The following is a 26,827-nucleotide window of genomic DNA, read 5'->3' as shown; positions in this document are numbered from 1 at the left end:
ATCGCGCCCCTCTCGTGCCACTGCGCATGCGCATGCGCATGACGTCATCGGGAGTTGCCCCGTTAGACTCTAGGTCTCAATGCACTGACTCATGTGCAATCAGATGAGTGAATATCTGGATGTGATGTACTATGCATGTATGCCCTGGTGGAGATACACTCCACATAACAGGACGGCCCCTTCGTGCAGGGTTACATCCTGCGCATGTGCAGTTGTCAGTTGTCAATTGCGTCCATTAGATTTAAAGGGGGCACCTACAAAAAAATCGCATACCTGGTGTTAAAGTATACATGGAAGGTGCTAATAGCACTGCCTATGATTCATGCCCATAAAGAAAGACATGGAATTGCTAATAAAGGCTAAAAAGCCTTTGTTATATGCTTAATGAGATAATTGTAGTTCTTACATACATATAAGGACCAGATTAGACTGAAAGTTGTGCACACACTGAAATAAAGCATAATGGACATAAAGAATATATATACAGTTGCACTCGTGTCTGAGGAAGTATGTATGTATGTGTATAGGAAAAAGAGAGGAGAGAGCGCACGCCCCATAGTGTAAAACCGTACATTTATTGTTGGGAAGGAAGGGGAAGGGGAAGATAATCACTCACAAGGGTAAATGAAATAAAAGCAGTTTGTGAATGTATCACCACCAGTCCGGTATGTCCGTGATAGGATCCGCAGTTCAGCCGCCTCAATGATGTGGAGGGTCAGTGATCCGTCAGGAATCCAAAGGTGCCTGGGATACTTCACAAACAGCGTCTTTAGAGTCCCAGAGAATATCTCCTGTGCTGGATGGCCGCAATGCTGTTCCGCGCTCGATCCGGCCTGTTCGTGCGCATGCGTGATGACGTAGTGTCAGTGCGTGATGCGTGATGATGCTCCCTGACGCGTTTCGTTGCACACGGGCGACTTCGAAGGGTAATGAAGGGGGGATGCATGGCTCTGTGTATATATACCATCATGGTAGCCTAGCAACCCTTTTGCACCAGCTGCATGTTAATTACTAATGGAAAATGCATTCAATGCACTAATTGCATGTTCGTAACCACTGATAAAAAACATGAATATCAGGAACTGTGAAATATAGACCAAGAAGCTAAAATATGCATATACTGTATAAATAACGGACGTGCAACGGAGGCGGTGGGGCGAGCCACGGCACCGGGTGATCTCTCCTGTCCACACGTGTTATATGTTGGTTTTAACTTGCATTGTTGTAAGTGCGCATTTTATAGTTTCTACATAAATATCTGCTTTTTATCATATCGATCTGTGCTATGGATATATTTCTTTTCCATACATCTCATCTCCTTGCGGAGGTTCGTCTCCTCTGAGGTTTTGAGCTGAAGTACGTCCTTGCCGGACTCGAGAGGAACATGCCAAACACAGTCTACTGATGTTGCCCTAAAAACCACCTAAAGCTTGTGAGTAGGCTATACAGAAGAGCCAAGAATATATCAGAATTTATGCACATATCAAAATCATCTACACTTATGTCGCTGTGTATTGTTGATTTTTCTCCCTGTATGCTCCCCCTGGACTGTGAGAGAAAACGTTTCTACCTTTTGGGACAAGTGAAGACATGCCCTACCAGAGGGTGTGAGCAGGGAGGCACAACCTTTATTGTATCACTTTCTTTGCACATTTGTTTGCACGAATATTCACCATTGTAATTTTTTGGTTTAATTACTTTTTGTCACTTTATAGCTAGTGACCACTTGTAGGGTTTAGCGCCTTTTCTTCACACCATCACTTTGTCACATTAATTCAAAATCAAAACACAATTTCGGTGCCAAAACGCAAAGAAGTTTGACTTGGTACGCGTGTTTTAGCTATTTGCACTTCTATATTTATAGTAATTGTGAATTCCTTGGTGTGTTGGTCTGTCTGTCAGTGTGTGTGTGTGTGTGTGTGTTGGTCTGTCTGTCAGTGTGTGTGTGAGTGTGTCTGTGTTGGTCTGTCTGTCAGTGTGAGTGTGAGTGTGTGTGTGTGTGTGTGTGTGTGTGTGTGTGTGTGTGTGTGTGTGTGTGTGTGTGTGTGTGTGTGTGTGTGTGTGTGTGTGTGTGTGTGTGTGTGTGTGTGTGTGTGTGTGTGTGTGTGTGTGTGTGTGTGTGTGTGTGTGTGTGTGTGTGACAGCCAGTGTTGGTGTGTGTGTGTGTCCTGAAACAAGATGTATATTTCTGTTTACCCCCCCCCCCCCCTTTGCAGCTTCTGCCTGTCAGCCCCTTATTTCAGCTGCATGTATATTTGCTCTGAAAAACACACAGTGCCTGTGGAACCGATACATTTGTTGCATTTGGGCTTTCCAGTTAGCTCATAACCAGGTTGTCTTGGCAACCCCCTTAATCCCCCCTGGTTTAGTGGAGTTTCCCTTACTCCCCTGTCTGTATTCGCAGATAGTCTCATCCTCAGACTATTCCTGTTCCCAGAAAGCTATATACTTCCTTTCCACCCAGGACACTGAGTGAGTGAGTATCTTCATGCTATTAGCCCCAGCAAAGTCTTTCTGGTTTTACCACAAGCCTTACCCGGTGATACACAGCACTTCTAGAGAAGCACTCTCTACCACACTACTCCATCTACAAGAACCCTTTGTTTCCTTGACTTTGCAATAAAACTAAGAAAGACAAAAGGACTTGTTGTGCTTTGGAAGAGGGAAGGCATGAGTTAAGCTAACTGGAGCTATTCATACATCACACGTGACCCTGGTTCCAGGATAGTGTGTGTGTGTGTGTCAGTCAATGTGTGTGACAGGCAGTGTTTATGTGTGTCTGTCAGATTTTTGCAGAAAGTTCCGTGAGATTTAAATATCCATTTATTTCTTCGCTAGCGCAATAAACTTGTTGGGACTTTATTAGGCCGTGAACCTATAACAATTTACCTTTGATTAGACTACTGGAGATCTAATTGTTCACGCTTTGCTCTCAAAAGTGGCTATTAAAGAAGTATTTTTATGGGGCATATCTTTTCAACACAACAGTTATTTTATATTCACTTCGTTTAGAGTTTTCAAATGCAAACTTTCAAAGTTTCAAATGTTAGAAACGGGAGGTGTGAGCTATCGATAACCTGCTTAACCCCCCTTTAAGATCATTTAATGTTTTGGAGAGAATTTGGTTACCTATAATGTATATGCTAAACCTTCACTTGTTGATACAGACATTGGGGCACATTCACCGAGGTATCGCACCCATTCCGACTGTAACTCCATTTAACTTGACTTGGAGTTACCGCCGGAATGGTTATGATATCCTGTTCCGGACTGTGCCCTGTGACCGGGCCTTTCCCCAGGTTTAAAAAGGCTGTACACATAAAGCATGTTTGTAGGTGATGAGCCCAGCAGGGAGCTGGTTAATTGCAGATACAGTCAATTTGCCAGTCTCCACCTGGCTCATCAAGCAGCTTTAAAAGTGTTCTGCACAAACTGCACGGATCTCTCTAGCACAGGGGAGGTGTGTGCCGACAAAGAGAGATCCCAAAGAACCAGACCCTCTATTCAAGGACACCGCGGTCCCTGGAACCCGCCAGAGGGTGCATCCCATGGACACCAACCCAGACCCAGAGACTGATATAAAGAGCCCCCTGCTTACAGGTACCTCTTTGGACATTGGGGACAGAGGTTGGTAAGAGGCCTATCCTCCCAGCCCTGCAGCTAGGGACTGGAAAGTGTGAGTCAGCCCTTACAAAGGGATAGGCTGTTTTGATTTGTTTTTGCTGACAAGAAGCTGTATTGTTTTGAAGCTACGGGTAGGGTTGCCAGGTGGCTTCTCCAAAAATACTGGACTAAATAGTGAAAGGTGCGTCAGGTCACTATGTCCAGGGAGGAAAATACCGGACACACACATGTCCAGTATTACAGTACCTCTCATTTTTTACTGGACAGAGTGTCCAAATACAGGACAGTCCAGTTCAATACCGGACACCTGGCAACCCTTGCTACGGGCTAAATAAAAGCCGCTGTTTATTCCCCCAATCTATGTCTCCCTGGTTGTACCTCTGCCTTTGTCTCCTACATGCCCCAATGGCCGGGAGTCACCAAATCGCGATCCAAACTATTGCCTGCTGATTCTGCGATACCTCCCATTAAAATAAATCGGCAGATATTAACGATTCAGGATCGCAGCTTTAATGACTCCCGGCTAATGTATCCTAACCCTTTTGAATATTTGTTTTGATTCTATAAAATATCGTTGTGATGAATTTCAGGTAATCGACTTCTGAATAATTACACAACTTGCACCTCTGGGTACTAGTTTAATAGAGTTAACAACAGCTGAGATCAGTTGCACCCACCGTCAGCCTAGACGGTTAAGGCACCACCATATTACAACCATATTATTGATTTAGTGAGCATTATATTCCCTATTTTGTTTTCGTACTAGTTTAATAAACTTGTTTATTTGTTTACCTTTGGCTGATAAAGAAAAAACATAAAGGGGCTTGATAATATTACTTTATTCACTGTATATACCTGTACATAATCTCTGTAGTGTTTGTTATCTTGCTGCTGTGCATATACTGTATGTGAGAATTTGCATTTTACCTCTATATAATGTTGAACCCTGTCAATATTCCCGATGCAGGAAACACGAGATTTCATTTTTGTATATAGGAAGGATTGCACTATTAAACCACATCTTAAATCTTGTATATATTAAAGGGTAATTGCTATGAACTTTGTCCTGATTACTTATTTGTGATGACTAATTACCGTGTGATTGTAGAACTGCGTCATCATTTCCAGCTCTCTGTAATATTAACACCTTCTCTGCCAGAAGGGCATAGTGTGTGTCTGTGTGTCTGTGTGTTTATTTAATTCAGTGTGTTGGTCTGTGTGTGGTTTTTTTTGTGTGCCTAATTCAATGTGATGGTCGGTGTTTGTGCCTGACACGTGTCTAACCTGTGTGTGCATGTCTGTGTCTTTTGTGTGACCAGTTTGTGGCTCTGTTGGTGCCTGTGTCTATCAGGTTGTTTGTGTGATTGCAGAGTGTATTTGTGTGTGTGTGTGTGTGTTCTGGGGTTAGTGTGTGACCAGTTGTCACAGGGTGCATCTGGTTGTGTAATCAGTGTTGGTATGTGATCTCTGTACCTTTGTAATTCTGCTGCTATTTGTATGGAGTTATGCTCTGCGTTCCCTTTGGGGGACAACTCCCACTACTACCTCGTTTAAGAATACTTAATATAACCTGGGTTAACCAGCGATCTTTAGATCAGATAACGGCTTAGTGTGCCTACCCTTTCATTTACCCCATCTACAAATGGAGATTACATTGTTTTTGTGGAAGTACGATAAGGTCACAGCTTTCAGCCAGCCCGGTAGTCCCTGTATGCAGACGGCCCTGTGTGTCCTGCAAGTAGTATGGCGGGAGACCCCCTGCTGGGTCTGGCTGGTCTCACACCGCCCAGCTTGCGAATTCTCCACGCTCAGATCCCCCTTTTGGCTGCTTGGGCCTAAACACATAAATTGGCGCCCAGTTTCAGAAGACTTGGGCAGTTATACATCCCTGCCGCATAAATTGGCGCCTCTGGCCTGCCCGATCTCTTCTGGGTACTTAACCACAGACCCAACCATATAAGTTGGTGACATACTTCTTAGCATTTCCCGGCTCCCTTAATATGGCTAGCATGACAGTTCCTACTAAACTCAGACGATAGACCTGACAGAACTTCTAGAACTTCGAGATATGGTTAGACATAACATAAGGTATTTCCCGCGAGCGGAAGGTGGAAAAAAATAGACAGTTAGATTCTGGCCGATGTGCAGAGTATTGAGCTCCACACCCCACACCTTTTCCTACACAGCTGCTTGGTGTGGTACTTGTACACGGTGTGATGTATTTCTCTATGGCCATGTCTCCTCTCTGCAGGCAGTGTCACACACAGACAGTCTGCCCCTGAGGAATGACCGAGATACTTCAGGAACTAGTGAAGACTATTATTCGCACCATGGCATAAGATGCCGGAGATGCCCTGCAGGTAATGCCTTCCTCTATTTTACAGTATATAACGCCCACCTCCTCTAACTCCTTCCCCTACCTGTATAATCTCACCTCCTCTCCAACATATACAATCCCACCTCCTGTAACTCCTGCATATACATACATATATTCCCGCCTTCTCCAACTCCTCCCCTTACACATATAACACGCTTTCCCTGACTCCTTTCCCTACATGCATGTAGCGCACTTTCCCCCACCCTATGGGAGATATGGCGGCTACTGTGTGTGTGGTGCGTTACCTGAGGCTCACAGGAGGCCCGAACCTCTGCAGCTGGGGGTGTACCTGATCCGACTGGTGACAGCGCCTCCACCTGGGCAGGATCTTAACTGTGTTGGATAACCCAGTCACAGGACAATATAAGAAATAAACACTTGGTATAAGATAACAGTTTTACTGAACAGGCAATGACAGTAACACAATACTTATACATAGGCCACACACGGCCTTACCCACACAACGGTATGCCCCTGTCCATCCACTTAGTCCACACCCTGGTGAGTGTCCCCCAATGTACAAAGGTGCCATAAGCACCTACCCAACCGGGTATCCACAGTATCCAACACACCCAAGAGTGTGTGACAGCGCTGCCCACAAGAAGTGTTACTGTTGGTGCACTTGTAGATGGGGATACCTGCCAAGTGCTCCAACACCTGGTATCACCGACAGAAGAGAACCGTCCATCCCACGCCGTCGCCGTCAGCGAAGACGTCCGCTTCCATGTGGGGTGGTATCCGGTTGGTGTGTCCCACCATGAAGATAGTCTCTGTGCCTTGCGGTGGTGGTCTGGTCCCAGACCACAGGCCGCAACTGCTGCGCGGCATTCTGCTGTGTCCCTGACACTAATGATGCTAAGTGGGGCAGTGTCCCTGTCTAAGGGGCCTGTCCCTATAGCAGCCATAAGCTATGTGGGAGTCAGGGCCTAGCTGGGGCCTAATGGAGGGGGGGGAGGTCTCTGGCCTAGGGCAGGGGCCTACTGACACCCTGCACCTACACCCTTACCCTCTGATGTCCCAGCTCCGACTGGCATGGTCCCAGACAAAAGTATCTATTCTGGCCACAGGGGATTGCAGCAGCCCGATTGGCTGTTTTGTGCCATGTGGTCTAGCAGCCCCAGTGACTGCTGGGTGTTGTAGTCCCCGCGGAGCACCTTTCTGTAATGGCCACCGGCACTATTGTTCTGCGCGTTCGCGAGGAGAGTACCAAGATGGCTGTGCCATTGCGCATGTGCGAACATACTGCGCATGCGTGCGCATTTCAAGATGGCGGTCCCCGCTAGCCAGGTGCGCCTCAGCCTCCCTGCAGCCTCCCTGCACTTGCTGAGCGCACCCTGCACTTCCACAGCCACGTCGGGAGGTAGGGAGCTACGGGCGGGCCAAGGGGGATGCCCAAAGGGAAGACCTGGCCACATGTATAACATGCCTGCCCTACATTTATGACTGCTTCCTCTACATATATAAAATGCCAATTCTATCTCCTCAGTGTGTGTGTGTGTATATATATATATCTGTGCCTGCTTCAGACAAATAACACTGTACACAAGTACAGGTAACTCCTCCCCATACACCTGTACATGTAACTGCTCTCTGTACACCTGTACATTCAACCTCTCTTCATACACCCGTACAGGTAACTTCTATTCATACACCTTTCCATATAATTTCTCCTGTACATGTAACTCCTCTAATACAACGTTTCATGTAATTCCTCCCTGTACATGTAACTCCTTCCTGTGCATCTGTACATGTAACTCCTTGTCTTACCTCCTCCAAAATCCAGAAGGAGCAGGGTCATCCCAGAAAAGAGAAAACAATAATAGTGTACACTGTGCACATAAATATGGGAAAATGGAATTGAGCTTGGCTCATATGTGTGCCCACTTACTAGAATTTAGAATAAATCAAGCAGTTACAACCATTGGCTGTTGTGTGCCTCTTTAATGATGTATTGGCTGATAGATCCCAACGGTATACGGGTAATGATACTGGTGTTCTCCCAGATATATAGAAGTGGATATATCTCAAGGAAAAGAAAGAGACATAGTGCAGACCAATAATAGACAAAAGTTTAGTGTTGACATAAACACATTACTCGCACTTTGTAAAGTTGTTACAGGCAAAATATAAGGTTAAGCTGTAGGTTGCTGAATCCCTGGTGCTGCTCTTGGATTATAGGCACACTGTGCATCGGCAGTCCTATGGTCATCTGTTGTTAATAGGGAGCCTTCAGTACCGCTTCGGTCAACCTCCTCGCCGAACGCTCCGGTGTGTGACATCACTTCCGGGTATTCCCCCGCCTCCAAAATCGTCCGAACAGCACAGTTCTCACAACTAGATCCAGCCTCCAGGTGCTCTTGCCTTAACAATCTCAACGCATTTCACAGCGTCAGCTGCTTCGTCAGGAGAATCCTTCTGGATTTTGGAGGAGAAATTATGTACTAGAGGACTTTTTAGAAAAAGTCCTCACCGGAGGTTTTAAGCAACTTTCACCCCAGTATCTACCATTTATATACACCTGCTTTTTAATCCACGTTATTCACATATATGATTAGTGTGGGAGCGCCGTCCAATCTTTCGTGGTGTGTGACTCCTTGTCTTACACCTGTACATGTAACTTCTCCCCATACACATGCACATGTAACCTCTCCCCATAGACCTGTACAAGTAACTCTTTCCCATACACTGGTTATCCTAAATACATGTTTCTTTTTTAGGCACGTATGTGGAAGAGGGGTGTGCTAAGCCAGACACACAGGGGACATGTGTACCATGCTCGGATGGATTTAATTACAGTGAGCACCCTACTGGCCTCCCCCATTGTCTCAGCTGTAGAAGGTGTCGTGAGGGTAAGTGCTACCTTTGGGGACCAAAATTTCAAGCTCATGTGTGTTATGGGTCAATAAACACCCTCTATTTTGCTTTTATTTTGTCTTATTTTTTTCTATCTAGCACAGACACTTTCTGTAGGATACTTAATACAGAATATGCAGCCATTTCCCAAATGCATACTATATACACTGTATGTATATACATCTACTTCAGCCCTTATTGATTCCCAATGATCTTCCATTGGTAACATCGGTTACAAGCCTCTTCTCCCCACGTTGGTCCAACAGATTTTCTGATTTCCTCCTACCATCTTCCTTTGGTCACCGTCTTGGTCTTTTGGTATCTCTTGGAATCCAGTTGAGTACCATCCTTGTGCAATTGTGATAATTTATTCTATGTGACCAGCCCACTGACTTTTACATTTCTTCACCCATGTGATGATGTCACAGACTTTTGTTTGGTTTCGAACCCATTCAATCTTTTTCCTGTCTCTTTGGGTAATACCCAACATGCATCTCTCCATACTTCTTTGAGTTGTTTGAAGCCTCTGAATTATCTTCACATTTAGGGTCCAAATTTCACATCATACGTGAGCACATGCAGAATACACTGGTCGAATACCTTTCCCTTAAAGCACAGTGGAAGGTTCCCTTGCAAGATTGTCTTGTTAGCTCCAAATACGCTCCATACCATTTTCATTCTCCTGTTGATTTCATTTGAGAGGTTCCATCTATTAATACTTTGCTGGCCAAGGTAAACATAGTCTTTAACTTTTTGTAGTTCTATTTATTTGTGACCTTTTGTAGAGTTGACACCTTTTTGTCTTTGAGATTCATCTGCAGGCCCACTTTCTGAGGCTGCGACTGGGGAGGGTGCGAGGGTGTGTCAGAGGCTTGGCCGTGACATCACGGAGCTGGTTCGCCCTCATTGGGCGAACCACTCACGTGGCCCGGCGGACGCGACACAGAAACAAATGTATTTGTTTCCTCGCGCATCGGGAGCGCTGGCGCTCTGCATCACGTGCGCAGTCGCGCGCTTTATGAACGGCCTCATCGAGGCACGGCATTTTGGTTGTGCTCACCATGGACGTGGCCTTACTTGCTTCGGCGAGTTTTCAGATTTCTTAATGGAGGTCTTCTGGACTTGTGGCAAAAATAACCGTACCATCTGCAAATCATAAGTGACTCAAGTATTCACTGTTGATTTTGATTACTTTTTCTTCCCGATTCAACATCTTGAACAATTTTTCAACTGTTGCTGTGAAAAGCTTTTGTCTCCCGGTCGCACACCCTTGCACAAATTACCGAGATTCAGCCGGCTTACGGGTGCGACTGCATGGCAATGCAGTGTCATATGACGCCATGTGGTCATGTGATGTCACATGACCCCGCTGCATCATTTGACGCCGCACTAAGGTGAGCACCGGGGAAGAGCAGGCAAGGGGGCGCAGCAACAGAAGTTTGCGCACCCCTGCCTTATAATATCAATGAACATACAATATAACAATGCAGACAGTTTTTAAAATAAAAAGATAAACAATCATCAGAATGTTCCTGTTATGTCGCCTCATGTATCCAGTTCTTCCCAGAAAGGTGACTGGAGTAAGAAAGATGAGAATTCACGTCTGATCCAAAAAACACACCTCTGTTGAATTTGAATTCATAATTCAAAGGCATGACTTGTATACTAAAACCCTTTAATTGAAAACAACATATGTGTCCCCCCCCTCCTCCTCTTTGGGGCGTATGTATCTCCACTATAAAATAGAAGAGCACACCGAGACTACTCATAGGGGCCAAATCACAAAGCAGTGATAAGTGGTTTAATGGCCTTATAGCGCTATACTGCCTGCTCTACTATTCACAAAGCAGTGATAAGTGGTTTAATGGCCTTATAGCGCGATACTGCCTGCTCTGCTATTCACAAAGCAGTGATAAGTGGTTTAATGGCCTTATAGTGCGATACTGCCTGCTCTACTATTCACAAAGCAGTGATAACACTGCAGTATCGAGCTATAATGGCTTTTTAACGCCTATTAACAGCCAGAGGCAAAAAAATCGTCCGATTGGCCAAAAAAAGCCAAAAGCACTTTTTTTTTTACCAGTAATACAGTAGCTATTCACAAAGCAGTATAAGCTTATCGACCTATAAAATCTCTCAATAATTATCTCTCAACAAGCTAAAGGCTGGTGCAAAAAATATTGAGAGATGCATTAAAGCATTTTTTTTCCTGCACAGGTTTGATACCGGAGGCCGGTGGAGGTCTCCGGGTGGTCCCCGTGGGTGTCTGGGGGCCCCATGGGTGTCCGGTGGTCCCCACGTGTTTCTGGGGGCCTCTGTATGGTCCCTGCATGTGTCCAGGGGCCCGTGGGTGTCTGGGGTTCCTCGGGTGATCCACATGGGTGTCCGAGGGCCTCCGGGTGGTCTCCACGGGCGTTCAGAGGCCTCCAGGTGGTCCCAGTGTGTGTTTGGGGGCCCCGCGGTGGTCCCCACGGGTGTCCGGGGGCCCCCAAGTGGTCCCCGCAGGTGTCCGGGGGTCCCCGTCAGCCTGCAGTAGGTGGCAATTCTTTGCAGAAAAAAAAAATTGCAGTGCATTCAAATAAATACAACACCCCCAACTCCAGTACATACAGTACAGTAATGGGCAAAATTAATATTATCCAGATATGGATAATAGTGCATTTGCCCATTAAAAATAAAACCAGCATAAAGTAAATAAAATTTGCACTTACCTCTGCCAGGGTGAAGGCCTTCCTCATCCTCATCACTGTCCTTGTCCTCCTTTGGCAGCAACAATACAATCTAATGACTCCTAACCCTTTCATCACCTTAGCGGTATAGTAATTAATGGGTTCACCCACCCTCCCCCACTACCCAACCGGGACAACTACCCACCTCCCCCTCCACCCATTGATTGTCAGTGTTAAAGCATGCCCATATAATATGGGCATGCTTTGCCACTATAGCAATTAATGGGGAAGAAAAGAAAAACAGGCACAAAATAAAACACATTACATAAAAAAAACACATTACAAATGCCAATAAACCAATTGATTGGCACAGTGGTACATGATGCCCATATAATATGGGCATGATTTACCACCATGACAGTCAATGGTCAACCTAAAAAATAAACAACCACCAAAAATATCAAATTCAATCAAAACAATCACTAAATAAACACACCAAAAATAAACAAGAATTAAAAAGTAAACACCAAAAATAAACCACAACAAAAAAGCAAACACCAAAAAAACCCAGAAATTTTAAAATAGAAAACACCAAAAAAAATCCCATAATTTAAAATCAAAACAGAAAAGAAATACCAGAAATAAAGAAAAGCAAACAACCAAAATACATTTAAAAGAAACAGGACAGGGGAGCAGGAACAGGGCAGGGGAGCAGGAACAGGTCTTGGACTGCTAGTAGGAAACAGACTGGGGCAATCTAGTTCGATAGTCAGGGCCTTTAATATGAACAGGACTCAAATACAGAACAGGACATGTACAGGAACAGATCAGAGGCAGAAGCATAAGCATGGGCATAGAACAAAGGCAAGGGAGAAACAGGAAACTGGAACTATAAGGACAGAGAACAGGAGCAACAACAGCAGTTGCCGCCGGTCCCGACTCTCCCCCGCTGCAGGCTTCTTCCTCACTGTCTGTACCACGCCGAGGTGTCTGATGCTGACATCACGTGTGCCGGGCCTCCCACTCACGCCGGCGCGCACTGGAATCTTAGCCCAGCTGACTTCCGGCGCTGACGTCAGAGAGACCCGGCGCGCGCATCAGCAGCAGACACCTCGGCGTGGGACAGATAGTGAGGGAGAAGCCTGCAGCGGGGGAGAGCCGGGGGAGAGCCGAGGCCAACGGCAACTGCTGTGACTAGCCGCCGCCCCCCCCCCCCCCCCCCCACGTTCAGAGAGAGGTAATACCGGACACATACATGCCCGGTATTACCTTTCACAGGCAAAATACCGGGCGGTCCGGTTCAAAACCAGTCACCTGGCAACCCTACCTCCCGGGTGGGTAGCGGGGGAGGGTGGGTTAACCCCTTAATTACTATAGCGGTTTCTAACTAATGAAGCTGCTTTAATATGATTTTTAATACTAGAGTATGGGAGCAGAGGGTCTCCTGACCTGAACCGCTTTCATTTCTGACTTAGGGACCCCCTGCTTCCCAAGTTCCAGGCCCCGGTATGGGGTGCCGGTATCGCCGCCATTTTTAAATCGTCCGCGTCACGTGACCGTGGGATTTAAATACTGGATGAGATACCGGCACCTCATAGTGGGGCCTGTAACTCGGGAAGCAGGGGGTCCCTGAGGCTGAAATCAATGTGGTTCAGCTGAGGAGACCCGCTTCACCCGCACATCTGATCGGCAGATAGTGGTTTTGTTTTATCGGCCTTTAAAAAAATAGCGTTCATTCTTAGTGAATACCATTTTTGCCCTCATGTTTTAGTGCGCGATAAATCAATGCAGTCGGGCGACAATGCACTGATTTTATCACCGCTTTGTGAATAGGCCCCATAGTGTATACAATGTACTCCAAAAAATATAAAACAAAGAATGAATGCACTCGAATAAAACTTAAGTTACAAAAAAAAGAATGGATGCACTCACATTTGCACTTCCTACTAAAAGCACAGCAAACCTGATCTGGCAATCAGTAAGAGACTCAGCAGATCTCTGGAGAGAAGCCACATGCTCTGTACTCTGTCTTAACAGGCGAGGGAAAGTTGGAGCACAACTGCGCACAGGGAAAAAGAAAAAACTGCGAGAGTGTGTGTCCCAAAAAGAATATATTTAATGGATTGTAAGGAATCCGCTCCACGGTTTACTGGTTACCTTACCTTGCAGACCGGTGCAGTTCTGGAACAGCTTTCCTGAGGTTTGCTGCAGCCTGGATTCACTCAAAGCAATACACACTCCCTCTGGTATCTACTGCAGCTGTGCAGCCTTTCATTGCAAACTATACTTGCATTCACTCATTAGGGGCAGTACCTTCACACCCCCGCCGGGGATTGGCCCGCTGGCCTTTAAGTATTGCTTGCCCATAATGCTCCTTGCCGAGCATAGTCCTAACTGGATGTCAACTGTTTTGCCACAAGCTCTCGCTTGTTCCCCTTTGCTGATACCAGGTCACGCCCTGCGTCCTTCAGCTTCCTTCAAGCCGTTTGTTCTCCTATGCTGATTCCAGGTTACGTCCTGCATCCTTCAGCTCCCTTCAAGCCGCTTGTTCCCTTATGCTGAAGCAGAGGTTTCGTCCCTGCGTCCTTCAGCCTCCTGGATTCCTGCACTTAAGTAGAGGTTTCGTCCCTGCGTTCTGCAGTCTCCTGGATTCCTGCACTGAAGCGGAGGTTTCCCTGTATCTACAGCTTCCTGGTTCCTGGGGCCTACTCTTTCCCTAATATAGAGAGGCCGTGTCCTGGTTCCTGCGCTGAAACAGTGGATTCCGTTGCCCGCTCAGGACTTTTGCGCTGTAGCACTGGTGCACCCGTGCAGCAAGACGGTGTGCTATTCTGGTCTGCCTACCATCTCCTGTGACCAGCACCATGGGCCATGGTCGTCGCTCGCGCAAAGGCCAACCCCGCGCTCCTAAGCTGAAGCGGGTCTCTCCTATCCCCTTGTTGCCGAACTCCTGCATGGACAATGTTTATCCTGACGTCTCCTGTTCTGACCCTGGCTTGTACAACGACGACGCTGTCTTCTCCAATCCTGATCCTGCGACATATGACTACGAACTGCGCAATCCGGATCAGCCTGCGCGGTCTCAGGTCGGTGCTTTTACAACCCCACCTCAGCCTCGCGGTCCGACCCTGGTTTGTGGCGAGCAGAACCCTGACAGTATGCTCGGCCCTACAAACTCGGACCCCGCTGAGGTGTGGGTTGGTAAGTTTTTTCCTAAAAACCTGTCCCAGCCTGTAGACCAGTCCCAGTTTGAGAATAATTATTTGTGCGATATAATACCTCTGATGGAAGATCCGTTTATGTTGGAGGGCTTGACTCCCTTGCAAAAGAAATGCCGTAATAATCTGGTTTATAAGGCTTACTGCCTCAGAGACTTAAAACAGTATCTGGCCAGTGTTTTGGCCATTGCTAACATTGCTTGCTCCCCTGATTCCCCTTTAACTGGGGAGGAGCTGAGTCCTGTGGATCTGGTCAACGCCTGTAGTACACTCAATGCCCTGGTTTTATCTTTGGACATTCCTATAGTATTCCCGGAACCTTCCGTCATGGTGGCTCTCGCTCACGAGACGCTGCATTTACTTTCCCGTGCATTGGATGATTGTTTGTTAAAACAGGATCGTCTCTTAGCCGCTCACGCCGTCGTTTGGCGGTATCCCTCGGCTACCAGTCCTGTTGCTAAACCGGGGGACGTATCTCTCTCTCCGGGAGATGACCAAACAGAACTATTACCAATATCTCCCAACGTAGTAACTGCCACAGTCCCAAGCTCTGATTGTATGCCCGGGTTCCCTGACACTAATGATATGTCTACATTAACCCCTGCCGATCAGTCCTGTGAGGTCCCCTTGGAGAACACATATGTGTCACTAACTAACACTAAGGTTCTTGTATCAGAGAATAAGTCCCTTAGTTCTCCTATTTCTAGCTTTGAATCCCTCTCTCTAGGTCTTGAGGGTTTTCCAGCTTTAAACTCTGCTAGACAGTCCTGCGCGCTTTCCCCGTCAGAGAAAGAATCCCTAAGTTCTGTTCCCAGGGTTATTTCTGTATTAACCTCTGTGGGGCAGCTCTCTGAGTTTCCTTTGGTAAATCCCTGTTCTCTGTCAGCCACGGTCACGCCCCTAGCTTCAGACGAGAGATTCCTGCTCTCTTCTAATACAGAGAAAAGGTTACCTATGTATTACTCTCAGGCATTGTCTGCATTAACCCCTGTAAATTCTTGCTGCCTCCAAGTTAATGCCTTCGTTGTAGCCTCAGAGAATGAGTCCACAAGTCAGACAGCAGAGGTTGCATTGAGGGATTCCCATAACCGTACGGAGTCTCTAGATATTCTTTGCTATAAATCCCCTGCTTCAGCTCAAGTTTCCGCAGTTTCGTCTCCGGAGACTTCGGCTAAAGTTCTGGTTCCTATTAAATGTATTCAGGAGTCAGGTTTTTCCCTAAGCTTAGTCGCAGAGTTCCTTCTCCCGGGTATTTCACTGAACCAGCCTGTCGCCCACATAGCGGTGATCCCTGCTTCAGCGCATAGTTCCCACATTATGGAGTCTGCAGTAAGTTCTGGTTTCCCAGACATTCCTTACCAAATACCTACTTCAGAGACCAGTACAGTTATGATTAACCCCCGTGTACTGTCTGAGTTCTCCTCCTCTTTAAGCTTAGGGTTAAAGGCATACAGTAGTCTGTATGTCTCTCCTGGGGTTCATATTGTGTTCCCAGGAATGTTTGCGGACGCACGGTTTTCTCCCAAAAGTGACGCTTTTTCATATAGATCAGTAAAAAGCTTGCATACTGTTTCCCTTTTCGCTGAATTGTGTCTTACTAGTTTTGAGACTCTGAGAGGTAATGATTCTCCTTCTGATTCTGAGGCTCTTTCTATAAGGGGTATCCTGTCTGGGGGCTCTCCTGATTTCTCTCTCCAGGCTAATCCTTTGGGGATCAGCATATCTGCGGTCACTCCCTTAGTACTGTCTGAGGACACCATGCACATATTACAAGTCCTGGGGTTTAAATCTGAGCTTTTTAGCTGTCCTGCCTTTGCTGAAACCCAGTCCCTCAGTACTGTGTCTAAATATGTCCCAGCAAACATGGGGTTACTCGGGGGGGAGATTAAAGCTCCTGTCTTAAAGGGTATTTTTTCTCACATGTCCAGCAAATTTAGAATCTCAGTAAGTGTTTCTATGTCACTTATCAATACATCTGATTTTTTCTCTAATCAAACCCAGATACCCTCACTATCGGTTAGGAGTCCTGTGATCAGAGATTTTGCACTAGAAAACACACCAATTCATGTTTTTGTCAGGTTAGGTACCCCTGTGGTTAGGGCCATTGCAGTTTTAGAGAAGACTCTTTGTACTCCTAAGGTGCATGTCATTAAGAGTTTTCATAGTTCATACTTGCTGCTTGTTGATTCTCAGGGCCCTGTCACTGAGGTACAGACTTCAGCTTCTGATGTTAGCTTCCCTCCCACCACTACCCTGGCTCTGCCTTTTTCTCAAGCTACTGATTTGAAGATCCCAAGGACTATTCCTGATTCACTGACAATATTATCTCCCAATGAAGATTTCCCAGTATTGGAGAGCTCTACTGTTGTTTGCTTCTCTGCTCCTGCTAAACCATGGTTTTGTCCCTCGGAATTTTCGGTTGCCCCTGTTATTTCCTCTCAGTTGGAAATACTCTGTACGTATCCCAAGATTTCGGTCCCTATGCCTGGTTTACTGCTTGCCTTGTCACCTTCCATACCAATACCGGGAGATGCTTCTAACCAGCCTATACCCTTACTAACCATTACCTGGGAGCCTTCTAGAGGAAAAATTCCTCGCAAATTCCAACATGCAGTGGTCAGCCAAGACTTTTTCTGTTACAAAGTTTCTCCTGGTGTATTCGATCAACTATCAGGGCCGCGGATCCTAGATTCAGGTTGCTTTATTAAGGACTGGGCTTTCAGTGGGGGTTCTTCTACCGTTTTTGCTCTAGAACTCTCTGGTTCTTCACAGCCCTGGAGTTCCAAGACATTTTGCGAGGCAAGCCATGTACCAAGGATGTTTCCTCCATCAATCTTATATCCTAGAACTGTACTCACCAAAGAACTGCTCGTTTACGGATGCCCTTTCTACCTAAAGAATTTTAGGAACAACTCAATGTCCCCAAGGCCCATGGATGGTCCTGTCTGGCCACAGTTCTCACCGGGGGGTGGGGGTACACTAAGGACTAATCATGAGTCTCTGGAGTACGACTCTAGCCCCAATCCTAGACGGTTCAGCAACAATTCCCGGGCCTCCAACTCTATGAGTGCTCATGTTCGCCCGGAGGTCTCGCGTGAAGGGGGGGGTACTGTAAGGAATCCGCTCCACGGTTTACTGGTTACCTTACCTTGCAGACCGGTGCAGTTCTGGAACAGCTTTCCTGAGGTTTGCTGCAGCCTGGATTCACTCAAAGCAATACACACTCCCTCTGGTATCTACTGCAGCTGTGCAGCCTTTCATTGCAAACTATACTTGCATTCACTCATTAGGGGCAGTACCTTCACACCCCCGCCGGGGATTGGCCCGCTGGCCTTTAAGTATTGCTTGCCCATAATGCTCCTTGCCGAGCATAGTCCTAACTGGATGTCAACTGTTTTGCCACAAGCTCTCGCTTGTTCCCCTTTGCTGATACCAGGTCACGCCCTGCGTCCTTCAGCTTCCTTCAAGCCGTTTGTTCTCCTATGCTGATTCCAGGTTACGTCCTGCATCCTTCAGCTCCCTTCAAGCCGCTTGTTCCCTTATGCTGAAGCAGAGGTTTCGTCCCTGCGTCCTTCAGCCTCCTGGATTCCTGCACTCCCTCTGGTATCTACTGCAGCTGTGCAGCCTTTCATTGCAAACTATACTTGCATTCACTCATTAGGGGCAGTACCTTCACACCCCCGCCGGGGATTGGCCCGCTGGCCTTTAAGTATTGCTTGCCCATAATGCTCCTTGCCGAGCATAGTCCTAACTGGATGTCAACTGTTTTGCCACAAGCTCTCGCTTGTTCCCCTTTGCTGATACCAGGTCACGCCCTGCGTCCTTCAGCTTCCTTCAAGCCGTTTGTTCTCCTATGCTGATTCCAGGTTACGTCCTGCATCCTTCAGCTCCCTTCAAGCCGCTTGTTCCCTTATGCTGAAGCAGAGGTTTCGTCCCTGCGTCCTTCAGCCTCCTGGATTCCTGCACTTAAGTAGAGGTTTCGTCCCTGCGTTCTGCAGTCTCCTGGATTCCTGCACTGAAGCGGAGGTTTCCCTGTATCTACAGCTTCCTGGTTCCTGGGGCCTACTCTTTCCCTAATATAGAGAGGCCGTGTCCTGGTTCCTGCGCTGAAACAGTGGATTCCGTTGCCCGCTCAGGACTTTTGCGCTGTAGCACTGGTGCACCCGTGCAGCAAGACGGTGTGCTATTCTGGTCTGCCTACCATCTCCTGTGACCAGCACCATGGGCCATGGTCGTCGCTCGCGCAAAGGCCAACCCCGCGCTCCTAAGCTGAAGCGGGTCTCTCCTATCCCCTTGTTGCCGAACTCCTGCATGGACAATGTTTATCCTGACGTCTCCTGTTCTGACCCTGGCTTGTACAACGACGACGCTGTCTTCTCCAATCCTGATCCTGCGACATATGACTACGAACTGCGCAATCCGGATCAGCCTGCGCGGTCTCAGGTCGGTGCTTTTACAACCCCACCTCAGCCTCGCGGTCCGACCCTGGTTTGTGGCGAGCAGAACCCTGACATGGATCAAGACATCAAAATACAAGCGAGCCCACGGGCCCCCACCTGTACTCTGTCTTGGCATCGCTCCTGGTGCCTGCGCTTTCCTCCGGTACTTCGTGCTTCTGCCGGGAGATGTCCGCTCCGGAAGAAAACGCAGGCACCAGGGAGAGATGCAAGGCCGGAGTACAGAGCGTGTGTATTGTCTACACCTCCCTCTTGCCTATGCCCCCCCCCTCCTTACCTGCTCTCGGGCTCCACGCGTCATATGACATCACAACGTCATGTGACGCGTTGCCATTTGACCCCGCCGCGTTGTCATGGCGCCGCGTCACGGAAGAGTCTGCTGAGAGCAGGTAAGCGAAGTTGCAGAGGCCTCGCGCCTCCCCCGGCTTTTAATTTACATGCCTGGGGGAAAAGCGCGGGGGCTCTGCAACCGGGTGCCCCCTTAGAAAATCCCACGCCCCCCAGTTTGCGCACCGCTGGTCTACAGAGGTCTGCTGGGTCTCAAAGTGCCAGGAGGGGTTTGAGCGCTTTTAGTAGGACGTGACAATGTGAGTGCACTCATTCTCTGTTCATCTTTTTACTATTTTTGGGAATAAATTGTATACACTATGAGAGTTGTCTCTGTGTGCCCTTCTATTTTAGATTGAATTTCAGCATACAGGAATTCTCCCTGAAGGAGCAGCACCCAGACTTCTTCTCTATAACCACAATTATTCCATACAGAGACTGGACTTTCACTTGTTTAAAACAGGATATGTTTGACTTGATTCAATATACTTAAGGAATAATCCCTGAAGAACAGGGCATTACTGGCCAATGATCCCCTGGCTGGAAGAGTTGAAGGCCCGAGGCGAAGCCGAGGGACTTTAACCCAGCCACGGCATTATTGGCCGGTAATGTCCTGTTCGGAGTGGATTATTACTATTATAGGCTAAATGTAGGCTTTTTTTTTAGACTTTTTTAAATTTTTCATAAAAAAAAGATACATTTTTGTAGTCATTGATTTTTATCAGTGTATATACCTGTGTAGGAAAAAGTAGTAAAGTAGAAGATGAGAGGGCTGAGGGGCGGGAGAGAGAGAGATTTAGGGGGGGAAGAGAGGTGTAGGGGGGCAGAGAGGTGAATGAGGGGGGGGAAGAGGGAGGCAAGGGGGGAGGAAGAGAAATGAAGGAGGGGGAAGAGAGAAGTGATGGGGGAGAGGTGAGGGGGAAGAGGGAGGTGAGGGGGGGAAGAGGGAGGTATGGGGGGGAAGAGGGGTGAGGGGGGGAAGAGGGGTGAGGGGGGGAAGAGGAGTGAGGGGGGGAAAGAGAGAGGTGAGGGGGGAAGAGAGGTGGAGGAGGGGGGAAGAGAGAATCGAAGGAGGGGGGGAAGAGAAAAGTGGTGATGGGGGGAGAGAGGTGAGGGAGGTGAGGGGGGGGAAGAGAGGTGCGGGGGGAAGAGAGAGGTGAGGGGGGAGAGAGAGGTGAGGGGAGAAACTCAGTGACATTTGAGGGTTTCCTTGCATGGACAGCTTGCTTCGGGTCTTGCCACAAGATTTCTATGGGGTTTAAGTCCGGACTTTGACTAGGCCATTCTGAAATGTGGAATTTCTTCTGCAGCCATTCTTTTGTAGAGCTGCTCGTGTGTTTAGGATAATTGTCTTGCTGCATGGCCACTTTTGGCTCAGCTTCAGATCACATGTCAGATGGCCTGACATTGTCCACTAGAATCTTCTGATACAATGCAGAGTTCATGGTTGTGTCAATGATGGCAAGCTGTCCAGGTCCTGAGGCATCAAAGCAGCCCCAAACCATCGCACTCCCACCACCATGCTTGATGGTTGGGATGAGGTTCTTCTGTTCAAATACAGCTTTTGGTTTTCAACAAACATAATGTTTCTCAGTGTGGCCAAAATGTTCTAGCCTTGAGTCGTCTGCCCAGAGAACATAATTTCAGAAGTCTTGTGGATCACCTGTGTGCTCTTTAGCGAACTTCAGACGGGCAGCAATGTTCCTTTTAGAGAGCAGTGGTTTCCTCCTGGCTATCCTTCTATGAACACCATTCTTGTTCAGTCTTTTTCTGATAGTTGATTCATGAACACTCACATTAGTCAAGTCGAGAGCGGGCATCAAATCCTTGGATGTTACTCTGGGGATCTTTGTGACACTGGATGATTGGCCAGTTTGTTGTACTAGAGATTTTGGTAGGACAACAGTTCCTGGGTAGAGTGACTGTGGTCTTGAAGTTTCTCCATTTGTAGACTATCTGTCTGACCGTGGATTGGTGGAGCCCCAAATCCTTAGAAATGGTTTTGTGATCCTTCCTAGACTGACGAGCATCAATAACTCCTTTTCTGAGGTCCTCAGAGATTACTCTTGATCTTGGCATGACATGTTTCCTCACACCTGTATGGTGAAGACCAAACGCACAAGGTTTCTGATGCTTATATAGGGTGGGGCATCCCAAACTCACCCCTGAAGATCTACCTAATTATTTAAACACCTGATTAGCATTATTTCCTTTAATTTAATAAACCAGGGTTTCACTTACTTTTGCACATAGAGGGGAAAAAAAAGAGAACAGCAGTGCACTGCCAAGGGGGGAGCCAGGTTTAGAAAAATGAAAAAAGTTTTATTTAAGCAATAACCTCACCCACAGGAGGTGTAGGAAGCCCTCCAATGCGTTACACACCTTCACCGTGCTTTATCAAGCACATACCCTGACTCTTAGTTACTCATTGTTTGTCTAATTCATACATAATTTTGTTTCAAAAGACATGGAATTGGATAATAATAAACCCTATTGGATATTTAAGAAAAACATATTTTGATTTAAGAAGGTTATCATGGAAAAACTATGGCATTTCCGTAATTATAATTGCAGGTCACACACTTTTTCTTGCCCCTGTATATGTAACCCCCTCTTCTTTGTAGCTCTCAGACTTATGACTATTGCTGAGGTGGGTGCCCGAGTCCCTATTAATAACTTACTGGGCCACATGTCAGACAGCTAAAAGAATACGGTAACGGGTGATGAAACAAGTTTACTTATACCTTAATCACTTAGATACCCTGTGATCCTCATATGATGGCGATCCTCATCAGTATACAAATACAACACAATTTCCAATAACGCTGCACGGGTGTGAGTCAGTGTCAGTGGTGCGTTAGCCACCCAATCCTGGGTATGTTGGCTTTGTGATGGTGCCGGCACACCGTGGGAGCTCGTTGTGTACTAACCAACTTTCACATATCCTATGTGTATTCTAGATCAGGAGGAGGTGTCTCCATGCATCCGCACTCAGGACACCGTCTGTCGCTGCAAAGAGGGGACCTACTGCCCACCAGAGCATCCATGTGAGGTTTGCCTCACATGCACACCAAGGTGACAGGGGTGGGCAGAGGGGGCGGGAGGGCAGGGTGGGCGTTTGGAAGAAGGGGTGGGTGTGTGTGTGCAGGGTTGGGGGTGTACAGAATAGAGGGGATGGCTGGGGTGTGTGGCTAATAATAAAAGAAAGGTGTAATCGGGCACTCCTAAAGTAGTGAAGTGAAGAGTGAAAAAATATCAATTGATAAGTGCAGAATAATTTGTGAACTCTTATATAAACAATTATTATCACATGTGATTAAGTGCGTGTGGGAAAATCCCACATCCAACCAAAATATAAATACCAAATCACCACCTCAACATTGTGCAAATGTACATGTGATAAAAAATGAAAAGCAGCTGTAATTTAACCCTCTGTAGATCGTTCCGAGGTCTATGTCAGTCTTTTCTCTCTTCCAGGTGAGGGGAGCGCGGATGGTTCACAGCATATATGGAAAATAGAAATGAAACAAACATAGTGCAACCTGTAAGTTAAGTATCTTAATGTCAAAGAAAGTCTGAGGATAATCCACTCACATATTCCTCCTTAACATTAAGGCAGGTTAGAGACACGTTCTCTCTCTAACTGGGGCTGTGGTAGGACAGATAGCAGGATATCAGGATTTCCAAAGCCTCAATGGCGATTTCCCCCAGGATGTCAGGTGTAAGGTAAAGGATACTCACAATAGTATAATATGTCCACTATTATATTGGAGTTTGCAATATATAATATATAACAATATTGGTGCACTCACATTTTACACACAAGAACCAGACATCGTACGAATGCAGAGAATATTCATCCGTGGCGCCTCGATCTTCAGCGTGTGTCTCACTTCCAGGCTCCTCCGTCACTTCCGGTGACGACTCGTCTCTGCGCGGAGTATGTCTGAGACATGGTATCGCCATAGGCTGGATCCCTCTGCAGGTGATAGCGTGTCTCCGCCATACTCCGCGCAGAGACGAGTCGTCACCGGAAGTGACGGAGGAGCCTGAAAGCGAGACACGCTGGAGATCGAGGCGCCACGGATGAATATTCTCTGCATTCGTACCATGTCTGGTTCTTGTGTGTGTGTGTGTGTGTGTATATATATATATATATATATATATATATATATATATACACATATATAAACTGTAAATATTACTGTATGTTCATTTGCATGTCTTAGACAGGTCTGCAACCCTGTCTTTTCCCAATATCGCCCAGCACACAGCGTTTCCACTGCAGCAAGGGATTCTGGGAACTGACATGCAAATGAGCACACAGTGCCACCTTTTGTCTCAAGCTCGTATTACACAAGCAAATCCTCAAGCCAATGCATACTGTTTTAAACACAGCTTTTAGACAGAGGCTGGGATGAGATGAGATGCAAAGCCAGTAAACCCACTCACAGACATGTTTCAACCTTGATGGGTATCATCAGTGTGAGGTTGGTTGCTGGCTAAGCTGGTTTGAGACTAGACTAGGTATTCACCACAATTATTAAGGTTATGGTGGGTAAAAAAAGTGACAAAAACCCTCCACAGTAAAGCATATAGCAACTGTAAATATTACTGTATGTTCATTTGCATGTCTTAGACAGGTCTGCAACCCTGTCTTTCCCCAGTATCGCCCAGCACACAGCGTTTCCACCTGCAGCAAGGGATTCTGGGGTCTAAGACATGCAAATGAACATACAGTAATATTTACAGTTGCTTTATGCTTTACTGTGGAGGGTTTTTGTCACTTTTTTTACCCACCATAACCTTAATAATTGTGGTTTGTGAGGTTGCTCATTGGTTGCTTGGCCTGCGGGGTGGTGTCACGTCACAAACACACACGCCCTCACCCTCACAGGCCTCTCACACCGCGTGCCTCTCTGACTGAGAGACACACGCAGTGCACCCACACAATTATTCTCCTCACCGAGCGCCGCAGCCGCTTCAACCCCCAGCCGCACACCTACAGCCGCCCCCCACACCCTCCAGCCGCCCCACCTACAGCCGCACCCCCGCCGGATCACAACGTCCACCCACACCGCTGCCTCCCATCCCCCCTCCAGCCGCACCACAGCTCCTCCCTTCCACCCGCACCGCATCCCAACAAGAAGACCACAGCCCTGTAATACACAGGAAACACTGCTGCACCCACACCGGACCAAGACAGGAACGCCTGTTGGGGCCAACAGAGGGGGGTTGATGCGTGGGGGGGAGAGATGCGTGGGGGATGCAGGGCAGGTGAGAGATAACACAACCCAGTCACTAACCCAACCACGCAGTCACTAACCCACCCACCCACGCAGTCACTAACCCACCCGCCCAGTCACTAACCCACCCACCCAGTCACTAACCCACCCAGTCACTAACCCAATGTAACCCTGTCGCTGTTGATCGCCACTTCTCCCTCTACCACTTGCCCTCTTGACCCCATTCCCTCCCATCTCCTAAAACCTCTTGCTCCTACTATAATCCCTACACTCACACACATTTTTAACTCCTCACTCTGCTCTGGAACCTTTCCATCCTCCTTCAAACATGCAACAGTCATACCATTACTCAAAAACAGCAAGCTGGACCCTACCTGTCTTTCTAACTATCGGCCTGTCTCCCTCCTGCCTTTTGCCTCTAAACTCCTTGAACGTCTTGTATTCTCTCGCTTGCTCCATTTTCTCAACACCTATTCTCTCCTAGACCCTCTACAATCTGGCTTCCGCGCTGCTCACTCCACGGAAACAGCCCTCACAAAAATAACTGATGACCTCCATGCTGCCAAAGACAGAGGTCATTACACTCTGCTCATATTACTCGACCTCTCTGCAGCATTTGACACCGTGGACCACCCTCTTCTCCTTCATACTCTCCATACTCTTGGTATTCAGAACAAAGCTCTATCCTGGATCTCATCCTACGTCTCCCATCGTACTGTCAGTGTCTCTTCTGCTAACACCTCCTCCTCCTCTATTGATCTCTCTGTGGGGGTACCCCAGGGCTCTGTCCTGGACCTCTTCTCTTTTCTCTGTACACACTCTCTCTAGGTGACCTAATAACATCTTTTGGTTTAAATATCACCTCTATGCTGACGACACACAAATATACTTTTCAACACCTGACCTTACACCTGCTATACAGACCAAAGTTTCTGAATGTCTCTCTGCTATATCATCCTGGATGGCCCTCCGTCGCCTTAAACTCAACATGGCTAAAACAGAGCTCCTCATACTTCCTCCCAAACCTGGCCCTACTACCTCCTTCCACATTACTGTTGGAACTACGATCATCCACCCAGTAGCCCAAGCACGCTGCCTAGGGGTCACACTCGACTCCTCTCTCACATTCGCCCCTCACATTCAAAACATTTCTAAAACTTGTCGCTTTTTCCTCCGCAATATAACAAAGATACGCCCTTTCCTCTGTTGCTCGACTGCTAAAACTCTGACTCAGGCCCTCATTCTCTCCCGTCTTGATTACTGTAACCTCCTGCTGTCCGGCCTTCCTGCCTCTCACCTGTCTCCCCTACAATCTATCCTAAATGCTGCTGCCAGAATCACTCTACTCTTTCTAGATCTGTCTCAGCATCTCCCCTCCTGAAATCCCTCTCCTGGCTTCCAATCAAATCCCGCATCTCACACTCCATTCTTCTCCTCACTTTTAAAGCTTTACACTCTTCTGCCCCTCCTTACATCTCAGCCCTAATTTCTCGCTATGCACTACCCCGACTCTTGCGTTCTGCTCAAGGATGTCTTCTTTCTACCCCCTTTTTATCTAAAGCCCTCTCCCGCCTTAAACCTTTTTCACTGACTGCCCCACACCTCTGGAATGCCCTTCCCCTCAATACCCGACTAGCACCCTCTCTATCCACCTTTAAGACCCACCTTAAGACACACTTGCTTAAAGAAGCAAATGAATAGCACTGTGAACATTCTGAACACAGGATACATAAAGCTGGGCCCCCTGCAGACGCACTTACCAGAACTCCCTCCTACTGTCTCTGAACGTTCTCCCTACCTACCAATTAGATTGTAAGCTCCTCGGGGCAGGGACTCCTCTTCCTTAATGTTATGTTTGTCTAAAGCACTTATTCCCATGATCTGTTATTTATATTATCTGTTATTTATTCGATTACAGCAAAGGAATGGAAGCAGGCACACGGTCTTACTAAAGGTGCAGTTTATTGTGCCACCAAAGGTCCAACGTTTCGGCAAATAGATTGCCTTTATCAAGGATAGGGCTCAAGGCAATCTATTTGCCGAAACGTAGCACCTT

The 26,827-nt window shown here is 47.2% G+C and overlaps 2 protein-coding genes across 4 annotated transcripts in view; both read left to right on the top strand.

Annotated features, from left to right (window-relative positions):
* Positions 1–26,827, top strand: part of LOC142495691 (ankyrin-1-like) — a 538,760-nt gene that overhangs the window by 153,945 nt on the left and 357,988 nt on the right. The gene's annotated exons all lie outside the window — the stretch shown is intronic.
* LOC142495684 (tumor necrosis factor receptor superfamily member 10B-like) overlaps positions 1–26,827 on the top strand; it is a 49,835-nt gene that overhangs the window by 9,646 nt on the left and 13,362 nt on the right. For both annotated transcript variants that reach the window (XM_075601486.1, XM_075601485.1), the window contains exons 2-4: positions 5,876–5,984; positions 8,719–8,850; positions 22,486–22,600. In XM_075601486.1, the coding sequence (XP_075457601.1) occupies positions 5,876–5,984; positions 8,719–8,850; positions 22,486–22,600 (356 nt within the window). The remainder of the gene's footprint in view (positions 1–5,875; positions 5,985–8,718; positions 8,851–22,485; positions 22,601–26,827) is intronic.

This window comes from Ascaphus truei, chromosome 5 (genome assembly GCF_040206685.1).
Source record: "Ascaphus truei isolate aAscTru1 chromosome 5, aAscTru1.hap1, whole genome shotgun sequence".
Taxonomy (NCBI): Eukaryota; Metazoa; Chordata; class Amphibia; order Anura; family Ascaphidae; genus Ascaphus; species Ascaphus truei.
Note: the sequence above shows the minus strand (reverse complement) of the source record. Positions and strands in the feature narration are given on the sequence as shown.